General features: G+C 31.6%; 2 protein-coding genes across 4 annotated transcripts; one reads left to right on the top strand and one right to left on the bottom strand.

Moving 5' to 3' along the window:
* Window positions 1-4,139: 4,139 nt before the first annotated feature.
* On the bottom strand, window positions 4,140-9,872 carry LOC123706710 (protein obstructor-E-like). Its single transcript, XM_045656074.1, has 5 exons — window positions 9,735-9,872; window positions 6,620-6,814; window positions 5,324-5,527; window positions 4,535-4,748; window positions 4,140-4,258 (listed from the first exon to the last, which is right to left on the bottom strand). Exons 1-5 carry the CDS (start codon window positions 9,775-9,777, stop codon window positions 4,201-4,203), a joined length of 714 nt encoding a protein of 237 aa, XP_045512030.1. The 5' UTR covers window positions 9,778-9,872; the 3' UTR covers window positions 4,140-4,200.
* Window positions 9,873-14,489: 4,617 nt separating this feature from the next.
* Window positions 14,490-26,761, top strand: LOC123707143. 3 transcript variants are annotated; one of them, XM_045656954.1, is made up of 24 exons: window positions 14,490-14,865; window positions 15,061-15,231; window positions 15,338-15,597; window positions 15,846-16,024; window positions 16,483-16,564; window positions 16,926-17,156; window positions 17,484-17,736; window positions 17,970-18,136; window positions 18,811-18,937; window positions 19,402-19,468; window positions 20,090-20,356; window positions 20,817-20,880; window positions 20,947-20,990; window positions 21,072-21,155; window positions 21,228-21,676; window positions 21,748-22,081; window positions 22,146-23,008; window positions 23,080-23,099; window positions 23,162-24,617; window positions 24,685-24,825; window positions 24,889-25,005; window positions 25,254-25,472; window positions 26,104-26,224; window positions 26,554-26,761. In XM_045656954.1, exons 1-24 carry the CDS (start codon window positions 14,599-14,601, stop codon window positions 26,667-26,669), a joined length of 6,099 nt encoding a protein of 2,032 aa, XP_045512910.1. In that variant the 5' UTR covers window positions 14,490-14,598; the 3' UTR covers window positions 26,670-26,761. The 3 variants fall into 3 exon arrangements, with proteins under 3 accessions (XP_045512910.1, XP_045512911.1, XP_045512912.1); XM_045656955.1 differs by having other exon boundaries at window positions 21,228-21,699; window positions 21,777-22,081; XM_045656956.1 differs by lacking the exon at window positions 16,926-17,156.
* Window positions 26,762-26,941: the final 180 nt, after the last annotated feature.

Raw genomic sequence — 26,941 nt, 5'->3', positions numbered from 1 at the left:
TCTGGGCCTCAGATTTCCGTATCTGTTTCATGATCATTTGTTACTCGAATTGGTGATCAGCCTTCTGTGCCTGGCGCACACCGTCGACTTTTTGGGTCTAAGGCAAGCCGGTTTCCTCACAATGTTTTCCTTCACCGTTCGAGCTAATGTTAAATGCGCACATTGAACGCCGGGGATCGAACCTACGACCACAGAGATGAAAGTCACAGTGGTTTTGTAGAAATTACTCAGTAATTGATATTATTTTATGGTTTTAATACAGCTCTAAAATGCATATTTTTATTCAGCGATTAGGCTAATAAACTTATTAATAAAGCTACAGTGAAGCCAAATAATGGCTATATGATGAAGTATCAAAAAATATTGATAACATTCCGAAGGACATGGTGGACAGAGATTATTACAAAAACAAGTGAAAGGAGATAAAAATATCTCCGATAGGTAGAAGCAAACCTTCAACAATATATAGATGTAACAAAAATATACGATTAGCCACTATAATAAGTGAAATGATGCAAGAATTTGTTTAATTACATCAAAACCTCACTAAAGTTTGCTGCGTTAACTATACGAGAGGATAGAAAAAGCCAGAGTATGTAGTTAATACCATTTTACCAGTCCCAAGCGGTCAGCCTCGAATACCAGGACTTACCATGGTCAATCTCATGGATTTAAGTCATTCCAATGGACGTCACGACTTAATTTATAGTCGTTATTGTCACTGGGTTCGTCTTGTAAAGCCATGTTTGGTGGTCTTATTTTAATACGATAAGATATTTATAAGTTTAATAGGTTATTTTTGGAATACATTTCAAATTAAGTTTTACTACGCTTATAAAGCTTTATATGGGATTGTTCAACATATTTCACAATGTGATGATAGGCTTTTTACGCATTTTGAGAATTGTTTTTTCGAGAATACATATTGGCATTTTTAAGAAATGGTTATGCTGCCATTTACGTAGCAGCTAACTCTACTGAAATGTCATATTTGTGAATCCATTACAAATATATTAAGAATTATTATTCATGCTACGTCTGTAATCGATGGAGCTTTCTTCTAAATGAGTATTGTAATAATATCGGTTTCCTAGGAGAGTTCACGGGACACGTGACATGTCTGACAATGAGTCATTCCCTGGACTGCTTGCCATTGTTTTATCAATACGGTTCTTGAACCCCGATTTACTTCCTAGTAAACTTAGATATTTAATTCAAATTACAATAGGGACGACACAAGCCCAAAGTTGTAAGAACTATCAGATATAAAACAAAACGTGATAGAGATAATCTAAACACATTTTTACAATTACAGAGCTAAAAATTCAAAAACACAAATTGTTAATAAAAAAAACTCTAGTTTTTTTACGACTCGAATTAAGCTCTAGCTTAATTCGAGTCGTAAGTGCATTCTTATGTCCTGTTCGTAACGTAAGCAATTTGTTTTTAGTATAACTTATCTAAAATTTAACCCTGAATTGTATAATATTTATTAATTAATGTTTTTAAGAGAATTATCGCGTCATGCTATATTTTGGAGAACGACAGAATAAACCTCAATAACTCGTTTCGGAAGTTATTAAATTAATTAAAGACTCCAAGCAGAAGAAATAGTATCCTTTATGAAGGTCATTTAGTGCTCTTTAAAATATTACAGAAAATAATTAAAATAAATCAAAATAACGATTTAATTACCACAATATTTATATGAAATTATTTTACGACATTACATTATTATTTGCCACATACGAGATCTCCGAATATCTTCTATACTTTGATTTAAGCATACATTAACGGGTTTTGAATTTATAATTATTATGTAAGATGTTTTATCTCGAAAAATAATCAGAAAGTTGTTTCGTATCAACTTTCTACCGGTCGTTAAAATCAGAAGTACAAATGCAAATCTACTTAATATCTGATGTTAAAATCGCTTCATATAGTTTAAAGCGTCATACAGAGGAATAAATTTGAATTGAGCACTAATCTGTGTAATAATTTAGACATAAGATCTCTGACACGTATAATACTCCTCAATTTATGAGATTAACGTTTACAAGACAAGGACTAAACAATCACGACTTGAGGATCTGGTTACATTAGATTTATGTATATCGTATAAGAAAAGATTTTTACAGAAAATTGGTTTATGATATTGGATATTTACTTTAAAATAATGTAAGTAACTTTAGTCGGTAGTATACATCTAATTAATATCATATGAAGCTCTCACTTTTAATGTGTTGGTAAGAGAGTTAATCGATGGTGTCTAGAATATGGCATTGACACCTATTTTTTTTGTCTTCTGTTTCTGTCTTTTACTTATTCTAAATATACGCTGGCCGGTCTTTCATATTATTAATGTAAGTTAGTAAAAAGAATACAAAAGGTTATTATGGCTGGCACACAGTATTTTACACCACGTAGTTTTAGTTGATAGATTGAATTTGTTTTGTTACTCAGCAATTAAGCAACAATATAGGTTGAGTAATGGAATGTCTATCGAAAACTGGTCTTATAAGTGATACCTAGTGTACTAGGTCAGCTAGATGAAATTGACATGGTTATAATACAAGCCTACGCAGTGATTGCAAAAAATATTGCTGAAATAACGAGACAATACCTTTTTATATTGTTCATTTCAGTTCTCATTTATAGATATCTACCGATGACAGCTCGATTATAATTTTATTTTCATTCAAACGAATTATAATATAGTATTGTCTTTTGTTAACATAGCTTTTACACATTGAGAAAACACTTTTTAAACGGATTGAAGCTATGTATTATTATTAAAAACTTATAATTATTTACATAATTTTAAACTTTTTCCGACGTTTCGCGTGCTTTTCAGCGTGTGTGGTCACGGTCACGTTTTTAATAATAATACAAAGCTCAATCCGTTTAAAAAGAATTTTAATATTTCAACACATATACAAATATTTTTGATCAATCACAGTAATATAATGTTTCTTTGTATATGTAATAATCCATAATATTCCTGTTTGTACATAAACTTTCTCTTTCATAGCAATTGTTTTACAATATTGAGTGTTTTTATAAAAATCCAATAAGTAATTCTTTCTCATTGGTCTTTTTTACATCGCTGTTTTATAAAATTACGCTACTGTAGTGATATGACTTATGTGATTAGTGAACGAAATATGAAAAAAATAACAAAAAACATACATACATATGAAAAAGTATTCAGTATAATTTATTTTAGAAATTTGTTAATAATACAAAAATTCTCGGCGTACCAAATGAGTTGAATTATTTTGTAGATGTAATAGATTACTAAGAATGTAAGAAGTTAAGTTAAAAAAGAGTATGTTTTTAAAATGACTTCTAAATAATACTTCTATAGAGATTAGATATAAATATGAATTTATTAGAATAAATTATAGCAGTATCTCTATAAATTAATCTAGTAAATTCTCTGTGCTCTCGCACATTGTTAAAGGATATTTATTGAAATACTGTGCATTTAAAAAAATATAAATCGAGGATTATAAATCTTATTAGATAATTTGTATAGTATATAAATAAAAATTTTAACCTTACCTTATACCTTAACCTATACACACAATATAGTAAAATTTAGTGTACGTGGGTAATACTGAAAGTATTTGGTACTAGTTTAGTTACAAAAATTAAAACATTGCGAATGAAAACTTTTTTGAATTTCAAATTTATAACTATTTGGTACGCGAATCATTCAAAAATCCTGAATGGACATCTATACCGTTAGAATTTCTACAATAATAATGCATGGGAAAAATTAAATATACAGTATATTTATAATAGTTTCTTTTTTAAAGTATTTTTTTTTTCATTTAATATAAGTTAGTTGGTAAATGCTTTGGTTTATTTTTGATAAGTTTGACAGGTCCTTTAACTATAAATTATACAAAGCTTTAAGAAAACTACATAAACTCTGCTAAATTTCATTATTTTCTAATAGTTTTTCAATATTAAACCTGAAATATTTTTCTGTTTTATTTTTAATCCAAACATGATTTTATTATGTTTAATTCATCATTAGCTAACAATCATCACCTAAACTTTTTGTAATATAATTAAATGTTATTATTGTCTTTATAGGGGAGAGGGAGCAGTGGAGAAATAATAAATACAGATTTATCTTAAAGTATATTTAACTTATTAAGCTTAAAAGTAACTTATTTTATATCACTGAGTTTAAGATCTTCCCTTTGGAGCTGGCGCTGCTTCTTCCGCATCCTTGTACCAGTCCTCACTGAAAATACATGAATTGTAAATAAATTACCCGATTTAGAGAAATATCAATTTACATATGATCGTGAAAGAACTCCAACAAACTACAAAATTCAACAGATTTGAAAGCCTTGTTATATAGATATTTCACATGTGATAAATCATAAGTTTCCCTACAAAAAATTCAACAAAATCTTGTTTTGTTACTTAAATTTACATTAAAGAAACAACTTTCAAGAAATATCTCAAGGCCTTTGGAATATAACCAAAATATAGAATTAATGAAAAATGTACTGACCATCCGCGAACATTTTCAGGGGCGTCACACCTCTGGGTTTCCTCGTTGTAGACCTCTCCAACTTGACATCCAAGGTCACGTGGCTCGATTCCGTTGAGGCAAACGTAGAAACGTTGGCAGTCGTTGGGGTGAGGGAATTTAGGGTGAGCGACGATTTGGCCTTGAACATCTACCACCTGTTCCTTGGGGCACTCAAAACCATCCTTGGTTTTCTCTAATTAAAAAAAATAGAAATTAAGTAAATAATTAAACATGAGGTTTTCAAATTGTATATTTTATTCTACGTATTTTTTTCATTTTATTTAGTCCCTTTCAATATTATATTTACGTTTATATAAAAGTCACTAACGAATCTACTAGAAGATAAGCATTGCCAAGAGTCCATCCCCAATTATTAAAAAAATGTTGACATTTGTAAGATAGGATTTAATAATTTTATTTAATCTGCGGTTTAGGTACAATATAAAGGTATTCCAAAAATGGCGGTGAATGCCTGCTACCGTGGAAGGGCATATCACCTCTCACTCTATACATTACACACGACCGAATCTTGCTCTTTGTGATCTATGCCACTGACCTGCAGCCAGGACTGGTTACATTATTTTATTACTTAATGTTTTAATAAGAAGAATACCTATACAAGAAACAACGTTAAATATTGAGCCTTCCTTTCAGTAAACCAAGTAGTGTATCGTAAAGAATCTGGGAAAATCGTAGAAACAAAGTTTAAGCACAACGAAACCAGGACGCTAATTTGGTTAATACCCCAGTATGGGATTTAAAACTTACTGTCTTGAGTAGCGCATCCTTGTCTGCCGGCTGCGTCGGGCCAAACACAAGTACCGGAATACTCGTCGAAGTGAAGACCAGCTGTACATTTTACTTCAACAGCTTCTCCTTCAATGCAGTTGTAGAAAGCATTGCACACGGTAGGGTCAGGGTGGGCAAAGAAACCGTTTCTACGTGGGCATAGGTTGTTTGGTTTTGGGGGCTCTGCAAACAGCATATTAATTACTATCTTCAAAGATACGTTCTACATTATTAATACGTACCATCCCTATTTCAACTAAAATACAAAAGATCTGTATATCTATTCCAATATAATCCATACGAGTAGAACTTCAAAGTGAGTTTTATTCTTGATTTACATTTAGCCTTAGTGTATTTTGATATATCTAACGTTAATAGACGAAGCTTTTGACCAACTTCAAAAAACCGCAAGAGAATCTCTAGATTTTAATAAAAAAATCATAAATCTTTCATCTTCTACGGTGTAAAAAATTTATATAATTTTACATTTTCTGCCAAAAATAAAAGGCACCAGGGCAAGCCGTTGAGCCAGTTTCATAATTATTTTTAATAAACATATTACGTCAATAGAAATGGGGAAACTATATATTGTAAAAAACCTTGAAATTGTTTCACGATTTCTAGGAAACGATTGTCTCCTTATCATACAGGAAGGTAGATTTCTCTTAGACGCACTAATGAGTAGCCGGTACATTTATTTCTTCCGTTCACAAGGCCTGAGTTTAACCTTGAATGGAGGCAGTAAATGCATTCTGCGAATTGTTTTTGCCTTGACGGCCTTTCACATAGATGTGACATTTAACAATTGTTTTTTACTAGAACTGTGTGTCTTCGCATTCACGTTAACCACTAAGTCGTGGAGCTGGTTATGTAGCTTAAATATCAATAGGTTTATAAAATTCGTTCAAAAAAATCGACTAATATTTTGTTTTTAAGTCATGGCATAACCATGATTATATTATACTTTTTTCACTTGAAATGAAATATGAATTTTGTATGTAAATTCAGGTCCCTAGCCGGTCAGAGGTAGACAGGATACTTTCATGTCTGGCACAGTTAACCGACCTTGAGGCATTCTTTGTAATAAGAAAATTTTAAAGAATCCTACTCATGAAGGCATATACATTTCATATTTATAATTGAATATGCTATATTATATTAACCTTATAAGCCTTACTTTTGTTACGTTGAAGGCACTGAATTTCGTAAATGAAAATAAGAACCATGAGAATTTGCACTCAATAATTCATACACAGGACGTTTGAAAATACTTACGTAATTCTGTCCTATCTCCACAATCAACGTTGAAGGGTTGGTCGCATTTGTTGATCTTCCTAATAGTAGGGTCGAACACTAAACCATCCGGGCAGAGTTTTGTGGTGGCAACACCATCTTTGCAGTCGTAGAATTTGTCACATTGTCTATCGTCTTCATATGGGCCGTCTTTGTTGGGGCATTTAAACTGGGCGTCTATAAAACAAATATAATCGTTAGTTATTTTACAATGTATATATCTATAAATATCGACTTTAGTTAAAAAACTATGGGCTTACTAATATTTTACATAAAATGTTAATGTAATTAATTACACCTACACGAGTTTGGTGTTGTCGTGTGAAAGCGAATCAATCAAGTTGAGAAGTAGAGCGCTATTTGATACTACAGAACGGGTCAGAGTTACATAATAACGCACAGTTATATAATGCTAACACAATATTGGCTTATAATACGTGGCTTATGCTCTTACACATTTTGGCAATACAATACTAATTTCAAAAGGTTGTAAAGCGATTCAGAAAAAAAGGGGACTCAATGCTAGTACCTTAAGATTAAAGATTTTATTCTACTTTTTTAGTGTTATTTTAAATTTTAAGTCTATCCAAGTAGGTATACAATTATTTAGTGAAATACATATTCTTACAAAACTGCCTCTTGCAGTGGCTTGCACTATTGCACTTGATGTTGTAATGCAATTGCATGTTAAAAGAGTCATGCAAACAACATTGATATTTTGTTATTGAACGTTGAAATTGATGTGAAAAGTTTTAAGAGTATTTTTATATGAATATAAAAAATGACCTTAATAAGACACGTTTAATACAGTTCAGAAGATGTTATTTCGCTGTTTTAACAAAAATCTTTTACGTAAATACACGAATAACATGTAACACGAATAAAAGTATAACTTTGTAATTTAAATTAATATTGTCAAGGTTGTGAAGCTTTAACCTTCAACCTATTTAATTATTAAATTGATAATTTAAATATAAGTCGTATAAAAATGTTTATTCCTATAAGACATGTATAATGTGTCTATTTGGACGTTTGGCATATTCAGCTAATGTTACATATGTAAATTAACGTGATGTAACCGGTTTTCTGTTACCCAATGACCTTTTAGATGTCTTTATTACAAGAGGTTAAATAATCAACCTACTTTTTAGAAGATGAGGAAGTTTTGTGTAATAATACTATTAAAAATCTTTATATTTTGACTTTTGAAAGTAAGCTGCTGAAAAATCATTAACTAGCAACCATTACTAGTTGACTTAGCGAGTCGTCTTAATTTTTATGTAAATTAATGTTTAATTTATATTGTATGTAAATTTCTAAATTCCAAAGATCTACACGTGGGATCTAAGATGGCAGGCGACGCCTGCGCAGCTGACGCAACAAGTGAAAGTGAGGTGACGATTACAACATCGAATGGTGCATCGCTTGGATGCATCGAGGGTCGGATGATGACCCACAGATCTTATTTTATTAAAACGTTTGTATCCATTGATTTCTAAAAATATATAGCTAAAAGCTTCAAAAAAAAACGATAAATCAGTAATGTCTAACACTTACTTGGTCAAGCTACAGACATATTTTTATAAGTGCACATACATGGCATACTTTCGTTCACAATTTATTTTCAAGCTATTGTGTAAAGGGTATACTTTAAAATATTTTAATGGACCTATGAAGACAGTACCAGAATATGTCATCGTATCAAATGATTTGCAACTTTCAGTCTACATTAGACAATAAATTTGGTCAGAAACAATATTTTACTGATTTCGTTTATATTACTTTAAATCAAATCACGAACGAATGCCTTTTTAGACCTACTTTATAATTATCAATAAACTTACGTATTTTTATGGTAAATTTACGTTACTATATTAGATAACATATTTAACTAATGTTAGATTGGAACTGGACCGGAGTATTTTAGGCTAATTAAAACTTTTAAACTGACTTGTCTTAGAATAATGAGGTATTTAATATTTCATGCTTCAGTTTTATACGTGACGTATGTCTATAAATTTAAATATTTATGAGATCTTTAAAAACTAATTGAAAAGAAACCTTTATTTACATTTACTTTAAATGGAAACTAGAAGGATGTTAAACTTCCTGCGAGTTGCCATGTATAGCAGATAAGTTCTATTATGGTATGTATATCTTTAGTTTCAAGGGTGTTCGACAAGATCGATTATTTTAACCTTAAATTCATATACGGGCTTTTACGGGAGTAAATTGAAAGTTCGTTCATATGTACAAATACCTAGTTTATCAAATAATTTCAATAAAATTCAGGAATTCAAACGTTCTTATGCGTATTTAATTTTGTTGCGACCACAGAGCTTAGTATGAAAAGGTTGTGTTGCAAAAGAGAGAAAGAATGTTTTGCGTAAAATAATATAATTATGTCAACACAATATCTACGCAATTTGTGGCACTATTGCGTACTCTTAGTGAATGTCAATGTCGAATTTCTGCGAACCACTGAAGGGTAGTGCCGGCCTCTGGGTTTCATAGCTTTTCTTTGAATACCTTAACTTGAATTATTATTGATATTTTGATATCAATAGTTATTCATTGTTCTATTTGAAATTGTCTAAAATAATATGAAGACCCGAGTGAATTATAGATTAACGTGAATTAAACGAAAAATATCAGTATATTCTTAAAATAATACTGTAAATCATTCATATTGCATTAAACTTTTTATTGGTTTTGTAATAATTTAAATTATTAAAATTTTAGCCAGTGATTGACAAAGTATTTAATAAGACAAGTTTTAAGACAAGCTGTTCAAAACTCCACGCTCTCGCGTATTTTTCACCAGAATATGCGAGTTTTGAATATCAATTAGAATTGCATACATGGCTGAATACAAATGTAGGTAAAGCTTAAATATATATTTTTATACATATTCCAATCGTGTCCAAATACTTGGTTATGTTAATTCGAAGTAAGATTGTATCATGGATAAATAATTAACGGATTAGAAGGCACTATGTTTACCGATATTTTCAATGTGTTAACTCTATTTATGACTAATTTTAAATATTAAAACAACGTTTTGGTCAAGTGATATGTAAAGTATAAAAATGCTTACTTGCAAGAGCAGCTGCCGCTGCCAACACGATGAACACTTTCATGGTGATATTTGAATGACCAATTTAATAAAAATTATGACTAGATTGATGTCCGACCCTACTGGCAACCCTGGTGCAACTGACAGTTTCAATCGCCGCGCGCGCCTTTTCTTCGCCCGCACTGCGTGTCTATGCGCAGAACCGGTACACACGAAGTCATTTTTAAATCTTATGTCTATCAACAATCAAGTTAAAATTATTAAAAGGATCTTAAAGAAAGTGACGCTATCGATAAATAAAGTTCTACTGTTAATAGTTTCTCTAAGGCCAGTGGGCGGTTAGATGACAAGTTTCTCTTGCCTCTCGGTGAATGTAACGTCACTTTTTCTTACAATTTTGTATGCTGAATGTCTATAACATAATCTGCCACAATGTATATTTATTCATGCTTGTTACTAAAGTCAATATAAATTTGACTAACTATGATTACGTTTCAATTTAAGGCCGAACTTTTATTATAAAAGGTTTTTGTTTGAATTGAGATTTTTAATTCTAACTTTGCTAAAAGCTCTTCTAACGTAAGAATACAAAGTTACGATCAAATTAGGTTTTATCTAGTATAACTTTACTATGTATAAAAATCTGAATAAGAATTAGATAAAGTGTAAGCAAAGGATATACCAGAACGTGAAATTATATTTACATTTATTTAAAGCCTTTTAACATACTTTGACGAATATTAACATTCAGTATATACCTACTGAGTTATTTGCATGAAGTCCCATAACCCCAGAACCCATCCGATGGATCAGTAGCGGATTTACATATTTTGAAGGTAAGGCTGTAAAGTTTTTGCCGCCCTCTACAATTGTCATAGCCTAGATTATCTTTACAATCCAACGATTTAAAATTACTTTTAGGTTAATACACAAAATATCCAATTCGCAGCTTCCCACTAGTAGAAGTGACATGTATGGGATAATAGGGGGGAAAGAAAGGAGGGAAATACGTTTTCTGCAATTTTGCTCTTTTCACTTGTACAAAGTGTGATCTGAGGGTGAAGAGGTTTATTACTGGTTGGGGAGCGGCGAACGCACTGTTTTACGCTAGAATATGGAAGTTTGCTTCAGCAAATATACAAAGACATGTGAGAGAGGAAGGTCATCGGCAAAATTTGTTGCAGATTTCTCTGTTATCTGTAAAACATCAGGAAACGATCATGCAGAAATCTTTATGAGGAGCAAAAAAAAGATCAAATATGCCGCCCCAAAAAGCTGCTACTTTACGCTCCAGCCTATTCAGCCTGCTGGTGAATCCGCCATTTCGATGGAGACGATTTTAAAACAATGGTGACTTTCACCAGTATAATACGCGAAATAGAACTAATTTGAGTGTACGACCAACCAGGCTCCAGAAGATAAACCACTCCTTATATGGAAATTGTATTCGTTCGAAATTAGAGAATTATCACTAAATAAATTCAAAGCCCTCTCGTTAAACGTAAATTAATCAATAAAGCTTTTCATAAATTTGACGAATACTTAAATGTACCTAATCTTTGTGATTGATTTTCTCCAGTTCAAACAATTTGTATGACTCAAAAGTTAGCGATGAAAAAGAGTGGCGGAGAGTTTCTAGCCAGTTCTTCTTACCCGCTCTATGTCCTTCACTTGCGGTAAATGTAAATTTAGAATTAATTTAACTTTTTTTTGACGGTCATAAGTGTACCTAAATACCTATATGAATAAAGATATTTCGGGTTTGAGTTTGGGGCACTCATTCCAACTTAATAATGGCTTTGTATCTGCCTTTTTGGATCCAAGGGTGCTCGTAATGTTCTTCTAGAAGAATTAAAAGAAAAATATAATAAAAGCCGGAGTTCAAACGAACAATTATATGTATACTAAATATACATTTCTTCACAATATCTTTATTGATTCAGCACATACCACTCTATTATTTCTGACCTTTTTATATCAAAGTTGTGGTTATATTTAATCATTCCCTGCGACCCCTGTATAAAATGTACTTTAAGTTGCCGCAATGAATCGTTAATACAGCAAACGGTAAACACTTAATAGGCAAGTGTTTTGTGTATGCAGGGCGCTCTCATAACGTTACTATGAAACAATAATTTGTTTCAAATTCAATGTATACATATACACCATATACAACTGTAAATTCCAAAGAGCGCAGGGTACGATGTGCATGATAAATAAGCTTTGTTTAAACTTTTTAGGTTCCGCGTATGCAAGTACGAAATCGCCATTCACTTTTTAATAAATTATTTATACCTAATTAATATTTGCTTTAATTATAAAATAGCAAAACTGGATTATAACTCTATGAAGAGCTGAAAATAACTTTCAATTGTTTAAACGATAATATATTATACAAATAACATACTATCGTTTAAAAGTGTGTTTGAATGTACATACGCTTCACTATTACTACAACTACTACTTTTTTTATTAATTAGCAATTTAGCATGACATTGACATGGTTCATCTATGGTTTTCCAAAAACTATCTTAGTTTAGTGTGTTATCTACCGTTATTTAATTTTATAACTCAAAAGAGATACTGGTGTAGTACCTGGCAAAACATAATTGATTTTACTTATGTTGGTTTATTGAATGACACCAAAGGATAACTAGTTAATAGATAGAAAAACATTAAGGACCACCGACAATAAGAGGTTAATTTAATTTCAATTATATATTCCTAACGTCTCGACACGTGTCGTGAACACGTAACTTGGTTTGATTGTGTGGGGGAAGTTCACGATAAAGCAACTCCTAGTAGTAATGTCAAAAGTGTATATTGTATATATCTTCTAATATAAATGTTAATAAAATTTTGAAGTGTATATAGAGAAAGTAATGGGCAGTATAATTATTATAGCCTAACAATTACGACCTGGCCGTCCACAATTGCGACACTATTTTGAGAGAGATATATGCGTATATAGAAAAATCACAATGGCATATGAATGTATATGATCTGTATTGAGAGATGTAGTCAATTTGCGATTACAAAATTGACCTTTGCATAACGTTTGCAACCGGAACCTGAAAATAAAGAATCATATAACATTATCGCTCTCTTACGTCATTAATACATTCGTTTTGTATATTGTATAATATAACTGGCTCTCATTTCTATAGGCTTTGTTGGATGTAAAAATGCGGCCTAGTTTTGGTAATTAGTTTCCTTTAAGAATGAATGAATTAACAATAAAGATAGTTTTTAGATGTATAGATTTTGCACTTTTCATTGCAATGCTTTTAAGTTTCAAAAATAAGTAAAATTTGAGCTAAAAATGCCTAAACTTTGTTTTAATATATTACTTATTCATTATTTATAATAGGCTAAAGCATTATTGATGATATCATCTAGCAATCTGGACCACTTTCTCACTGTTCACATTTTCGTTCAAATCTCCGTCGTCCCGAATCGTAAAATTGATAATTGCATGAAATAGAGGATTATTGTTATTATTACTATATATTATTGAAATCTAAAAACTTCAACTTAAAAACTTATTTTAACAAAGATAGCTAGAGTAAAATCCCACTAATAACAGTTCTTAAAATTATTTAGGTTCGTCTATAATCGTTCCAACTATATAAATATTTTTAATTATAATCAACTTATAATTTCTTACGAAGCCTATACCAAAAACTTGTTGAATGACTAATGAGATTAATAATGATAGTAACAATTCTATTTCTGTACTCAATAACTTTCTTTGTTTAATTCATCTAAGAAGTAAAGTTAATACCTATAGATTCTTGTGTTCCGAAACTAGATACAAACTGCTTTATTGTTCCGTACAGCTGTGAAGTGACTCATAACTTAGCCATACTGTATGAATCTACGTCAATACAATAGGTACTAAACATTTCTTTAATAGTTATACGTACGCAATAATCAATAATTTAAAAATAAATTGCCTTTTCTGCAGATTTAAGTAATTTTTTTCTTCTGACTTCAAGTGCAAAGAATGCACTAAAATCCAATAAACAAAACTTTTCCTCATATACTACAAAATACATTTCAACGACCTACAATTATGCCTCCACAGGATTGGACTATAAAGTATGAGGTATGTAGGCTATGACTTTTCGCAACCATGGGCAATGGTAATTATAGTATTATACTATTTTAAGTTGTGTATAACTAATTTTATTCATATGAGCTAACTGTATACTGCGTGTGTTGCGTATGACAAAATAGAACAAGCAAAAATCAAATTAATTTAAAGAATTCAAAAAATCTTGGCAAAAATTAGCATGAATTTTTTTACAATTGCATTAATAACGATTTTGGTCACTATCGCCCATTGAACTATGTGTTGTACTTGTACCGAAAACTAAAGTCAAAATGATTTTTTTATATAATGATAATAGTTTCAACTGTATGCCAGTTTCAAGTAAAGGGTTAGGAAACTAAGTTAAAATGTTTTACGGGACTAAAGTTTTAAATAAATATAAAAGATTCTAAATTCTTAAATTAAATTGATACTAGCGCTAAATATACTCTGTGCGGAAAGAGAAACCGGCGCAGCGGTAATAATTATTTTATGTCATTTCTTATATTTACAAAAATTATGTATTTTAATGTTTTATGTAAAGTAATGGGGTAATGCAGAAGGTAATTTAGCACTGCTACGATCTCAGATTCCACGACGGGACTTTATACACTTAATAACTTTTAACCTTTTTGACAGTTTGATTATAAGTGTTATTTTGTTAGTACATTGTCAAACTAGAAAAAACAAAAACACCGGTATAAACAAACATGTGAACATCATGAATGTCGTCAACGATCTCCGCGATATGAACAGAGTCCCTTTCTAAAATCATCAGTTTTTATTAGGAAAATGATTATCGCCCTGCAAACTCTTTTATTTTTTCGTGAAACTCTTATACGGGCACTGGACGCATTTCTAAGGCCATATTACAAAAACTTCAGCTTAGCTCTGACCAGACAAGGTGATGTTTCCGACGACGAAGGTTCTGAAGATCATGTATTTGCAGAGTACCATGACGAGAAAGGCGTGGTCTTTTTCCCACCTGTGTATGTTCAGAGATATGCAGCGGTAACCGACTGTCTAATGGACGACAATTGGTGTGGACGACTGGAAAAGGTTTGTAAAATACTATTTAGTAAATATTCATGCCCAATATTCTATATGTAAATATATGATCACTAACTCAAGTAAGATTACTGTGTTTGTATTGCCTTAGATTATTTGTCCATTTTATAAAAGGAATAAGTAATTACAAATTTGTCAATTAGATAATTTGCACTAACTATATATTAAAGATGATTTTATATAAAGGTTGTGGAGTTTGGATATCATGATTTGAGCTTTATCAAATACCTAAAGGAAGTGCCCGGGATCCAGCACATCATGGGTGTGGATATTGAGGCTATTCCTCTGCAAAGCTCTTCTGACCTCCTTGGTTGTGAAGATTATGGACAAAAGAGGGAAAATCCACTTAAAGTAACGGTGAGATACTTCAAAATCAATAATTATAATTTTTATTTTGAAAAGAGAGTGTTTATTTTTTTTTATTTTTTATGTTAAATATCTCAATACTTCTTTATTATTTTAGCTATTCCAAGGCAATGCTGCTGATCCTGATTACAGACTAATAGGCTGTGATGCAGTGGTGGCTATTGAAATGATAGAACACATGCTCCCACATGATCTAGAGAGATTTTTGCACACAGTCTTTGGCTTTATAAAACCATGGGTAGTGGTCCTTACAACCCCTAATGGCGATTTTAATGTTTTATTTAAATCCTTAGAGAATAATGGATTAAGAAGATTAGATCACTTTTTTGAATGGAGCAGGGAGCAGTTTTATGATTGGTAACAATTATTAAAAATTTGCATGCAGTATAAACTTGATTTGGTCCAGAGTCTATAACAATTAAGCTCAGTTGTTGTCACTATTTCATGATGTAGTTTGAGTAAAGTTAAAATGAACATAATAATTCATTAAAAAAACTTGTGATGCTAGAGTATCATTTGATAGTTCTATTCCTTCTCAAAGACTTGTCATGTTAGGAAATACATAAATAACATTCAGCTATTATTAATAACTGTATAAACTTCAGGTGCAGCAATATAGTTCTGCGTTATCCAGATTATACAGTTACATGCAAAGGGATTGGTCCAGGTCCACCTGACACTGCACAATTAGGATGCTGTACCCAGATGGCAGTGTTTGTCGCGAAAGACTACCATAAGCAACAAGAATTAGACATTAGTAGTTTAGCACTTGTTGCAAGTAAAGGTATAAAGTTAACAGGTTTTAATCATGCTACATATATTTCTACAATACAAGCTACAATTTTAATGTTTATAAACAAGAATTTAAAACATTAATTATATGACTCTATGTTAGGAGTATTTAGAGATATTCAGATATGCTATGCTACAACTTGATAGATTGCCATTTTAGAATATGATCAATTAAAGTCTATTAAAATTGAGTAATGTAAGAAATTTTCGCTTGTATCTGTTTATGAAGATCTATTTTAATCTATTTATGACATTTGAATAAAATATGTTAGCTATTTGTTTATCATTTCCTGCAACCCTATAAACTTTATAGCAAATAATGCACTTTGGTGTTAAATATATAGAATCAAGGAATCTAACTTTGAGTACAATAATAAGAAATATTAGAAACCAATATTCTTTTATTTTTTAATTTAAGAAAGATTATTAAAAGGCGTTATTTTATTTCAGATGTTCCAAGTTTAAGCATAGAAGATATGACATCCAGTTACGAGTGCATTCCTGATAACAAGATCTTGTGCTTAACAAATGAGTAAGTGTACAGTATTTTCTACCTATAAGTTTTTTTATTATCACTTTTTATTTATTTTTGAAGTATTTTTTGAAGAATAGTAACTGAATTTGCTTTTTGATGTGGTTTAGAATGCACAAAAGTTTCACTTAATATTGTCATTATATACTTAACATATAAGTTTTATACTTAAACAAATTGAGTCTTCCATTCTTAACATATAAATTCCATTCCACGAGAATATGGGGGTATTTAAAAATCTAGGCGTACAACATCAAGCTAGTGAATCTGTTCTCAGTTTTGCAGCTATTGTTCTACACAAAATTGGTGTTATTATACTCAGTAACTATATACATATTTACATTAAGAAATGTTTTCCCAGTGTTGAACTATACCCAGAAATATCGTCAAACAAGCAGTCCTGTGTCACTATAGTCTTAACATCCCCAATGTACTCCTATCATGCCATAGAGTATGATGACAAATCATTCCAGTGTAATTTAGATACAGAACTGGAAAAAGCATTCCTCTTTGAAGATGAACCTTATCGTGTTTTAATACCAAGAAGGAAAAGGCTTTATAAAATATATGATATTGAAGATGTCAATAACAGGTTCTCTCCTATCCTTTCCTAGCTTGAATATAAAAAAATTGTTCAGAAATTAAAAATATAAATAGATTTTAACTTCTTGCATCACACAATTATTTTAAGGGATTTTCAAAAATTAAAACGCGTACACTCTAAAGTGTTGTTTTAAATGATTTATCAGTAGTTAGATGAGATTTTTAACGCAAAATTATTTAAATTTCGTTTGGAATCTTCATTATGCATCATCATTAATCCACAGGAAGATGCCACCATATATTTTTCAAATATCTTACCATAAAATTAATTAAAAATTATTATTTTTTCATCTTAGTATGTTTAAAAATATTCCAGGTTGAATTGTTCAACGTTACAAGTGAAAAAGTTTTCAAAAACAACTCAAAATGTGATAGCCATGAATAAAATGGATTCGTCTTTTACGCGCGAAGTGGTAGATGAAATCCGCCATTTGAAGAAAATGTTGAATTTGAACAAGGAATGCGAATGTACTGGGGAGCATACGTGGTTCAACATCAATTGGGGCGAAAATGCTCCTTATTGGAACCAATACTATAGGGTCGTGAGGGAGTATAGCTATCCTTTTGAGGTACCATTATTATATTATACTAGAATAATGTTATTTTGTGTTCCCTTCCCTAATAAAGCATGTTTTCTACTTGCGTTCTATCTTACGTACATATTATACGCGTGAATTTTTTGTACGTAAGTAAATTTCTTTTAAGCCTTATGTAGGTAAATTTGTTTTAGTAGTATTATCTGTAGTCTTTTCTAAAGTACTTAACTGACGTCTACAAGGGATCAAATAATTTTGAATTGCAGAGAAAATCAGACGACAGTCGTATCTTAGATCTGATATCTGAAGAGATCAACCGCCTCGTTGACAAACAATGGGATGACGACTTCCCGTCCGAAGGCAACTTGGAAATACCGTTGACACTTCTGATGGATGTGGTCGCTCATTTGACTAACGACGTTGATAAAGTCAAGTAAGTTCAAGATATGTTTTTTTTATTCATGTTTAAAAATCTACGAAACACAACCTTTCTTAAAAATGTGGGTAAACTCAGGTATTCAAAATAGGCAGACACTTAACATCAGCTAAGTTAAGGGACACCGTCGCCCATGGACACTACATCGCCAAAACGATCGCGAGGGCGTTGTCGGTCTTTACGAATTGGTAAACAGCGTACGTTCTTGAAAGACGCAGTTCATATTAGTTCGGAAATATTTCTGCAGCTAGTTCCACATAGTGATGGTATAATGAGCCTTTATAAAAAAAATATATTTTGAAATACATCTTAATTTGCGTAAAAATATTTCCGCTGACATGGCCATGGGTTTCTTATGGTTACTATCCGCTTATTTTTCCGGGCTGTTGACAGGATTTTAAGGTTTTTGCTTGAAATGTGTATTTCCCATTAACAATACAATCCACTTACAACAAATATTGAAATACTTTAGATTTCACCCTTTATTATATTACAGCGAAAGTACAATATATATGACTTGGAAATAGAAATACTAAGCTAAATTTAGTAATATTAGTAGTACACCTTAGAATCATCCAAGCTAAAAAAATATTTTTTTACCAGGAATGGAAGCCAAGACTTATAATTGTTTTTCTTCGTTTAATCCAGATTTACTATTTGTCTATTTTCAGGGAGCTGTTAGAATGGAATGGATATCAAGTAGTTGATGATGTTGTGATTCATTCACGCCTAATAGTGGACACAACTTCTGTGGGAACTCATGATGACGATTGGCCCGATAACGACACAGTTTCTGATGTAAATAATTTTGTTTGTTTATAGTCTAGTATGTACAGTCACGTCCTAAAGTATATAGTTTGTATAGAATTACATTAAGTTCCTACAGTACAAGAAAGTCTCTCGCTTAATGGGAAATTGATATATACATACTTCACTGCGACATATAATGTTTACGCGGGGCGTATACATACTTATAATTTGTGTGTTAAAGAATTAAAAAAAACATTTTATATAATAACGCAAATAAGTTTTAATTCCTAAATATTTTTTTTAATGTTTGTTGTAAGTTTCATTTCATATATTATAAGACAAGAAGAGATATATTGTTTAGTAAAATTAATAAAAAATGTAATCATTTAAATTTTTCATTTAGTTCCTGTAAATCCTGCGACTCCGCATTTAATAAATAATTGTTTTTTGGCAAATGTTCGCGATGCTCATTTGTCTTCTCCCATCTATCATTTGTTTTGGTAATATTTCAGTGGGACATATCAGAGGTGCATTCCACTTCGATTTCGGACGGAAGTACCAATATGCCTGATTATTACGGTGTGGCAATTTATAATATGTTGTTAAATATGTAATATTTGAGTTCTTAAGAGTTTTTATTAGTGATATTGTTGATTAACCACAGTACATAGTGAATTATAATGCAGTTCTAGTTAGTCATGTAAAATTAAAATTTAAGTAACTACCGAGTTTCTTAGAAATTTTCGAGCTTGTAACAGATTTGACGATTCTCCGATATTAAATTAGCATATTGTCAATGTAGTCCTTGATTCGCATAAACAGTATCATTATCACTCGGCTAACTTCATCGTTTTAGTTGGTCTTATGTAATACCATGTAATACTGGTAAGTACCAACATTTTACACTACAATATTTAAAGAAAACTGCCTCATCTGGCTTGTGCTAAAATCACCATAAATGTCACAGATTCCCAGTGGAACCAATAATTGTTTCATCTAGAAAAGAGATTTAAACGTAAATTGAAACCATATTGCAGGGTGGCATATGGCTTTTATATGTCTTTAAATACATCTCAAATACCTTGTGTGAAACTGTATTCAAAGTAGTGCCTGTTATAATTTTTTCAAAAACTTTGGTTTATTTAGACTTGTCGCCATTAAAATTCATATCAAAAATCGTGTTCAAACAAAATCTTCCAGGCCGTTGTCTTCGCAAGGCCTTAGACCACAAGGTCCGTAAATTGCGTACATTACTCTCCGCTGACGAGGATATAACCAGTGAGTTGGATGGAGTGGTGTGTCGTCTCATGAAGTTGGCCCTTCATACGACGAGAAACAGGCAATGTCCAGTGCCATCCAGTTGGGTGCAGTGTAAACTATTTGACTTACTTACACTCACAGAGAAGGCTATAGAAAGACGAAGGAAACACTATTTTGATGAGTGTATGTTGAAAGCTATAGATAACGGTAAGTTTTTGGAAAGTGCAAATATACTATTTCTTATAAGTATATTTGACCTTTTATATTTATTTATTTAGGTACCCAACACCAAAAATCTATAGTATTTTTCCTGCTACAGTATATTATAAATATTGGTGGATATGTGTGTGTGCGTGTATAATAGACTAGGTATGACTACTTACTTATTGCTACAAATCATAGCTATCTCACCCTTTACAAGACTGAAATTTCACATTTGTCTGAAAAATCCGTAAAAGTTATTACTATACTTACGTATATTTACTTATTGTATATAAATCACTAGTTAATAGTATATTTATATATAATAAGTAAATATTTAACACACCAAAAAAGTATTATTTTTCTAAACGTTTACGTAATAGGCTGTTAAATATTTTAAACGGCGGAGACTTATTCACATAATTAGACAAAGTATTATATGACTTTATATTATTATTAATTTCAGGTAAATCTAAGGATAAAAATTCTATATTGGCACTAATCAATGTGAAGTTGGAAAATCGGAGAGCGTATGTGTGACTATGTTTTTTTTAATTAAATCGCTGAGTTGTCATTAAAATGTAGATTGTTTTCAGGGATGAAATAATGCATAAATATCGAAATTTGATTGAGCCGATCAGTAAGAATATTATTATTATATTAAAATTTTCATTGTTTAGGTAAAATTGTGTTTCGGTGACATAATTTTATAATTTTACAGGAACTTTCGATGACGATAAATTTAAATTATCAGAAAATTGTATAGAGGAATTAGATCTAGAAGACGATAATGAGTTTTTTCAAGGTAATTTTATCAAATACAATATACAATTTTTATAGCCTACACGCTTGTATCTATTTTTATAACCTTTCACAGATGAAAACCAAAATCTACAGATAGTTTCTGAACCGATCTCGCATGATGAAGAAATTGAAAGTGTTATGCAAAAGCCTAAAACAAAATTGGACATTGTTAGAGAATGGATTGGTGGAGATTATAAAAATATGTTCTCGTCATATCATCAGGACATGGACGTTTCCAAATCTACATATCAGATACATAATATCCAAAGTAATTATTCTGTGGCTGGGTACTTAGACAAGATTGATATTAGTTCACCGTCAAGTGGTACTGTAGACGACAAAATCAAATTAGACAGAAAGCCAACAAAATCTCACCCAAAAACTGCAAAAAAGTCATCCAAGAGAAAAATGAATTATACTTTTCTGCTTAAAAAATATTACAGCAAATTTGGAGATACGGATACAATGTGTAAAAATAAAGGGAAAAAACACCACAAGCAGCTATCAATTGCGGCGGCACCTGTACGCATCAACATTATACACAAGTTAGTAGATTGAGTAGCAATAATACTAATCATTCTTATTTATTTTAGATACCTAATAGCTTAATTGAGCTTTGTAGAAAGACAGAAAAGGAACATGTTAAAACTGAAACAGAAAACGCCTGTAAAATAAGGGATGTATCGGATTATGTAAATTATGATAATATAGCAGCTACTGAAAAATGCCATATCATAAGTATCATTACGCAAGATTCAGAGGAACAAGTCGCTTTGAGACGGTCTATTGGCACTGATCCTGGCCCCAGTATTATTGACCACGAAGCTGCTCTTGAAACAGTTATTAATATCACAAAACATGATAGTCTTTGCAATTTTAAAGAATATGATTCTGAAGATGTTCCTGGCCAAATGATATTTTTGTATGGTATGAAACTATATGTTATTTTTATAGTTTGCACTAAGCTTCTTCAATTATACAATTCTTACAGATATTAATGAGCCAAGTACTTCAAAAGGCATACGTCGCGGTGGCCTAGACGTACAGTGTGGCCCAGACGATGTCCCACATTGCGATATGCTGTCTGCAACTACATCTTTTACCAAGTTTCCAAAACTGTTTTCAAAAGGTATCAAAATAGAACATTCGACGACAAACATATGTTGTGAGAAGACTTTTGACGAAGGAACCTCACCTGATTTTACTAGCCCTTATAAGTCGGCACATCCTTATATGGGTATTCGGATAATTGATTCTGACACAAAAATACAAGATAAAAATGTTACCGAGTCTACCACTATGACAACACATGATTTTTTAGATGATACGTCAAAATGTTGTAACCCGAAAACGACATTAATAAAATCTATTTCTGTAAATGAAACTGATCATATAAAATCACCGAAGAGGCTGTTATCTCCACTACTTAAAAGTGACGTACAAATACAGTCAGGTGGTAGTAAAGTTGATATCGGGAGAAAGTCACCCGTTAGGGTGAAATCTAAGCTGAGCTGTGGTGGGATTCATGTTCATAGCTTCAAAGATAGAGAAGTCTCACAAGACGTAATTTTTCAAGGAGGTTGGAATGAGATAACGCCCGATAAACTTGCAAAAAAGAATAACAAGAAAGCGGTGCCTAAAAAAGTAGTATATACTACAAAAAAACTAAAACGTGGTTCTAATACATCTGTAAAAAATCATGGTAATAGTGATGTTAAAAATGCCTTAAAAAGGCCAATAAAAATAAGAACCACAAAGCAGATACTTAAGAAAGAACAAACAAATAAAATTATGCCAAACAAGAAATTTCCACCCACAAGGAATAGAAATATGTTAATAAGGAATGTCAAAAAGGTAATAAAAGACGTAACTAGAAATGAATATTTCATTATTTTTCGTAAAACTAATCCTCCTCCCAATTTCAGGCTTCTTCGAAGACTGTAAGGTAAGCATTTGAATTGAATTTGCGTTTCTAGTTAAGTATAAATTATTATTTTAATCTTTCAGCAATACGCTGGAGAATACTAATGCCATAAGACATAAAGAAATTACGAAACCAGCTTCTTTTGAACGGCCAAATATTGAACATTATTTACCAGCCTATTTAAAGAGAAATAGAAGCGCCGGAGTAAATAAGTTTTCGTCTAAAAGCTTGGATTCACCCAAACTTATAAATATTAAAAAGCCCCAATTCTTGAGGTCTTCTATGGAAGAGAAAAGTAATTTGAGACAACAATTTATAAGATGTAACTCAGAGGATGAAAAAAGAAATGATTTAAAGGAAATAAAAAACAATTCAACTGTTTATGTAAGTTATCAAGTGTTTAGGAATGAAGTTAAAAATAAAAGAATCACGGAGAAGGTACAGTCTGCTAACCGCCAAGTAATAGGAAGTAATAGTACCCCAAAACGCAGTGGTAGCCCCGACTCTCAGCTTAGTACCTGCTCGTCACCTAACAGTGTAGGTACTGTTCGAGCTGTTTCATCTATTGTCACTGTGGATTCTTGTAAAAAGTGTTCAACGTCGTCAACAACAAATAACCGTAATTCCCCAACCGCAACTATCCCGAAAACCAACTTTGGTTCTAAAATTAAAAATATTATTAAGAAAAATAAATACGAAAAGAAAAATGATAATAAAGAAAATATACCTACACCATTAAAAAATGCAAAGCGCGGTTTTGTGGGTACAACAAAAAATATTTTTAGGGCACACACTAGCTGTGATACTACACATCTGTCTAAAACTAAATTACATTTAAAAAAATCTTCTAATAAATTGCCAAATATCAAAAGTTCGGGTAATTTATTGAAAAAATCCTCGTCTTTATTGTCAGAAAAAGTAAATGACGAGCCTTCTAACGAAAACAATGTTCTTCAGTCCAGTCCCTCCGACACTGTACTTATTTTGGAGAGATTCTCCTCATACAAAGATTTGTCAAAGGATCTTGATGAATCCATAAATTTTAATAGTAACAATTTATTTTCCAAAACTACAGAACATATTGATGAAGTATGCATTAACCCCAATTGTATCACATCGAAAAGTGCTCACAGTATGGAGATTTTAATAAAAGACATGCTGGAGGAAACACTTAAATCTATTTCTATTACTCCTGAAAGTAATTTAAAAAGGGACATTTTATTTAAAAACGATAAAAGTTTAAACAACACGTCATCTCCTATAAGTTTTAAAACAGTGATTGAAAATAAAGATTCATCTTCTTTTAAATTAAGCTTGGAAGAAGCTATTGATACATCGTTTAACAAAGTATCAGAGAATGCGACTATCACAGAAAAGACGGAAAAAAAATCATTAGAGTCCATGTGCACTTCATCAAAGCAGTCTGAATACTTTTTAGCGGACAACCAATTAGATTTATGTGAATTTTCTTCAATGATAAACGAACCGAGTGATTCTGTTCAAGGATTATTCGAAAGAAAAAACCAAAATATTGTTACGGTAAGAAGTTCAATCTTATTTATTTTAATACCATCAGTAACTTCTTAAGCAAGTTATGTTCTTACAGAATGTTGGCGGTCCCATAGCTCTGCAAGCTTTTAGTGGATTTTCTGTGAATGGTATACCTCTTGCTGGAGATCAACCACAATATATTAATTTAGTTGATCCAGAATCTGGTCTCCTACGTCCACAAATTAACAGACAAACGGTAAGTTTAATTTTAATTACGTATAATATGATTGAATCAATATAGCTTCATTTAATTTTGCAGGAGTCTGAAGAAATATTGCTGTCTGGGAGATCATCAGATACATATGAATCGTGCTACGTCGAAGATGAGTCTTTTGTTCCCAGTTGGTTATTTAACTTAATCAACCAGCATCATTCGGTAAGCTTGTTTTTATTGTTCTTACTTTTTCGGTACCTATGTCAACGCGATTTTCTTAATAAAATATTTTCTGAAGTATGTTAAATTAAACGTGAGGATATCAAATAATATAAGTCTTAACTTTAATTGGAGGATAATCTCTTTTTTATATATTATTGCGTATGTACCTATTCATTGATTATATTTAATTAATTCAAAATGTTTGGTGTGATAATGAATCAGTTTTATTATAAATTGGATCTATCCAGAACGATGAATCTGAAGAAGACGAGAACCTCGTTCCTTATCCTTTGCCGATAGCTGAGCCAGTGCTGGATATTGACGATGTCGATATTGATGGAGTGGGAGTAGGCGCGGGAGCCGGAGATGGTCGAGGTGTTCATAGTGACCGCTCGCGGGACAGTTCAGGTCGAGGCACGTCACTGAGCTCCAGTGAAACTTCCACTGATACACCCACGGGAGGTGAGGTGCGTACGCATTTTTTTTGTTGCATTAGAGATAGAAGAAGTATCTATAAAACGACTTGTTGAACGCGTAAACATGTGAAAATTTTAACAAACATATCCTGGAGCGCTGATATATTTAATGATGCCGACATCATTAGATCGTTTGAGGACCAGATATGAATGATGGTTAGTAACATTGTAATTGAGAGGTCATTCCATGAAGGTAAGGTACATGTCCAGCAAACAATCTCCAGATTTAGAGTCAAAATTTGGCAATTGAAGCAATATATTTGTATTGCTTGCTTATATATTTATATCTTTATTGTGCTTATATTGTATCTTAATTTATTATTTAAGTTTCTGCACTTCTCATTTCCTTACAATTTATAATAATATGTTTTTCTTGAAATGTCAGAAGAAGTAGGAACGCTTTTCGATACACTTTCGGATAATATACAGAAGCGCCCGTTATTTTTAAAATACGGGAGTCATCGTTCGCGCTAAGTCTCGTTTTTTTTTATCTCAAACTGATCCATTATATGGTATTCTCTAGTATTTTTTTTATTTTGTGTAATGTTGTGTCCTAAAATGTTTAATAAATATTTAAGAAAATTCGCACTTAGTATTCTAAGAATAAAAAGGGATATTTCAGGCTGTTATAGTGGATCCATCAACGTTCGTTGGTCTCTATGAGTTTGTTCGTGAAGCGGCAGATTCCTCGACCTTTGATCGGCCAAATGAATCACCAGATACATCATTTACAACTGCTGAAGGTATGTTGAGATTTGTGGAAATCAAAATGAAATGTCTATATAGAGACTGGATTACTTAGACTGGATGGACTGTTAGTAGTTTTTGCAATAGATGACCTATTATATATCGCCATTTCCATGAAACTAACCTAACTTTTAGTTCACTGTTTTTACTTGTTTAAATCATTAACGCTGTCATGAAAGGAGGCGCGTGAGATTTTAATTGGTCAATAGCATCTCTTGTCTAGTTATATACTATACTAAGGTAACAAGATTGATGAGAATTAAAGGCACAAAAAAGAGATTTTTTTTTTGAGATTATATTTCGAGTATTCGTCTACATCTTTTAGCTGACACCGGGGATGTCAATCGCCCAAGATCCCGCAGTAGGACCGCGGCCAGTGACATCGATGCTGACGTCAGCTCTCTTGACACCGATGCTATTGATTCTGACAACTATGAATGAGGTTATTAAAATTTCGAACATTGTCAAAATTCAAAATGCCTTATGGAAACGTAGTGTACATACTATTCTCATTAAATTATTGTATGTTGGTATTGTAGCTTTTTTATATTAATATGCTTTGTTATCGGCGTTACCTTAAAAAATTAATAAATAATATAATTTCAATTAAATAATTAAGCAAATCCTTACTCTTAATAAAAAATATGTTGGATATACTATTTAGTAAAAAATTGTTCTGTTTTTAAATTTTAGTTTTTAATAAAAAACTAACA

This window comes from Pieris brassicae, chromosome 3, assembly GCF_905147105.1.
Source record: "Pieris brassicae chromosome 3, ilPieBrab1.1, whole genome shotgun sequence".
NCBI lineage: Eukaryota > Metazoa > Arthropoda > Insecta > Lepidoptera > Pieridae > Pieris > Pieris brassicae.
Note: the sequence above shows the minus strand (reverse complement) of the source record. Positions and strands in the feature narration are given on the sequence as shown.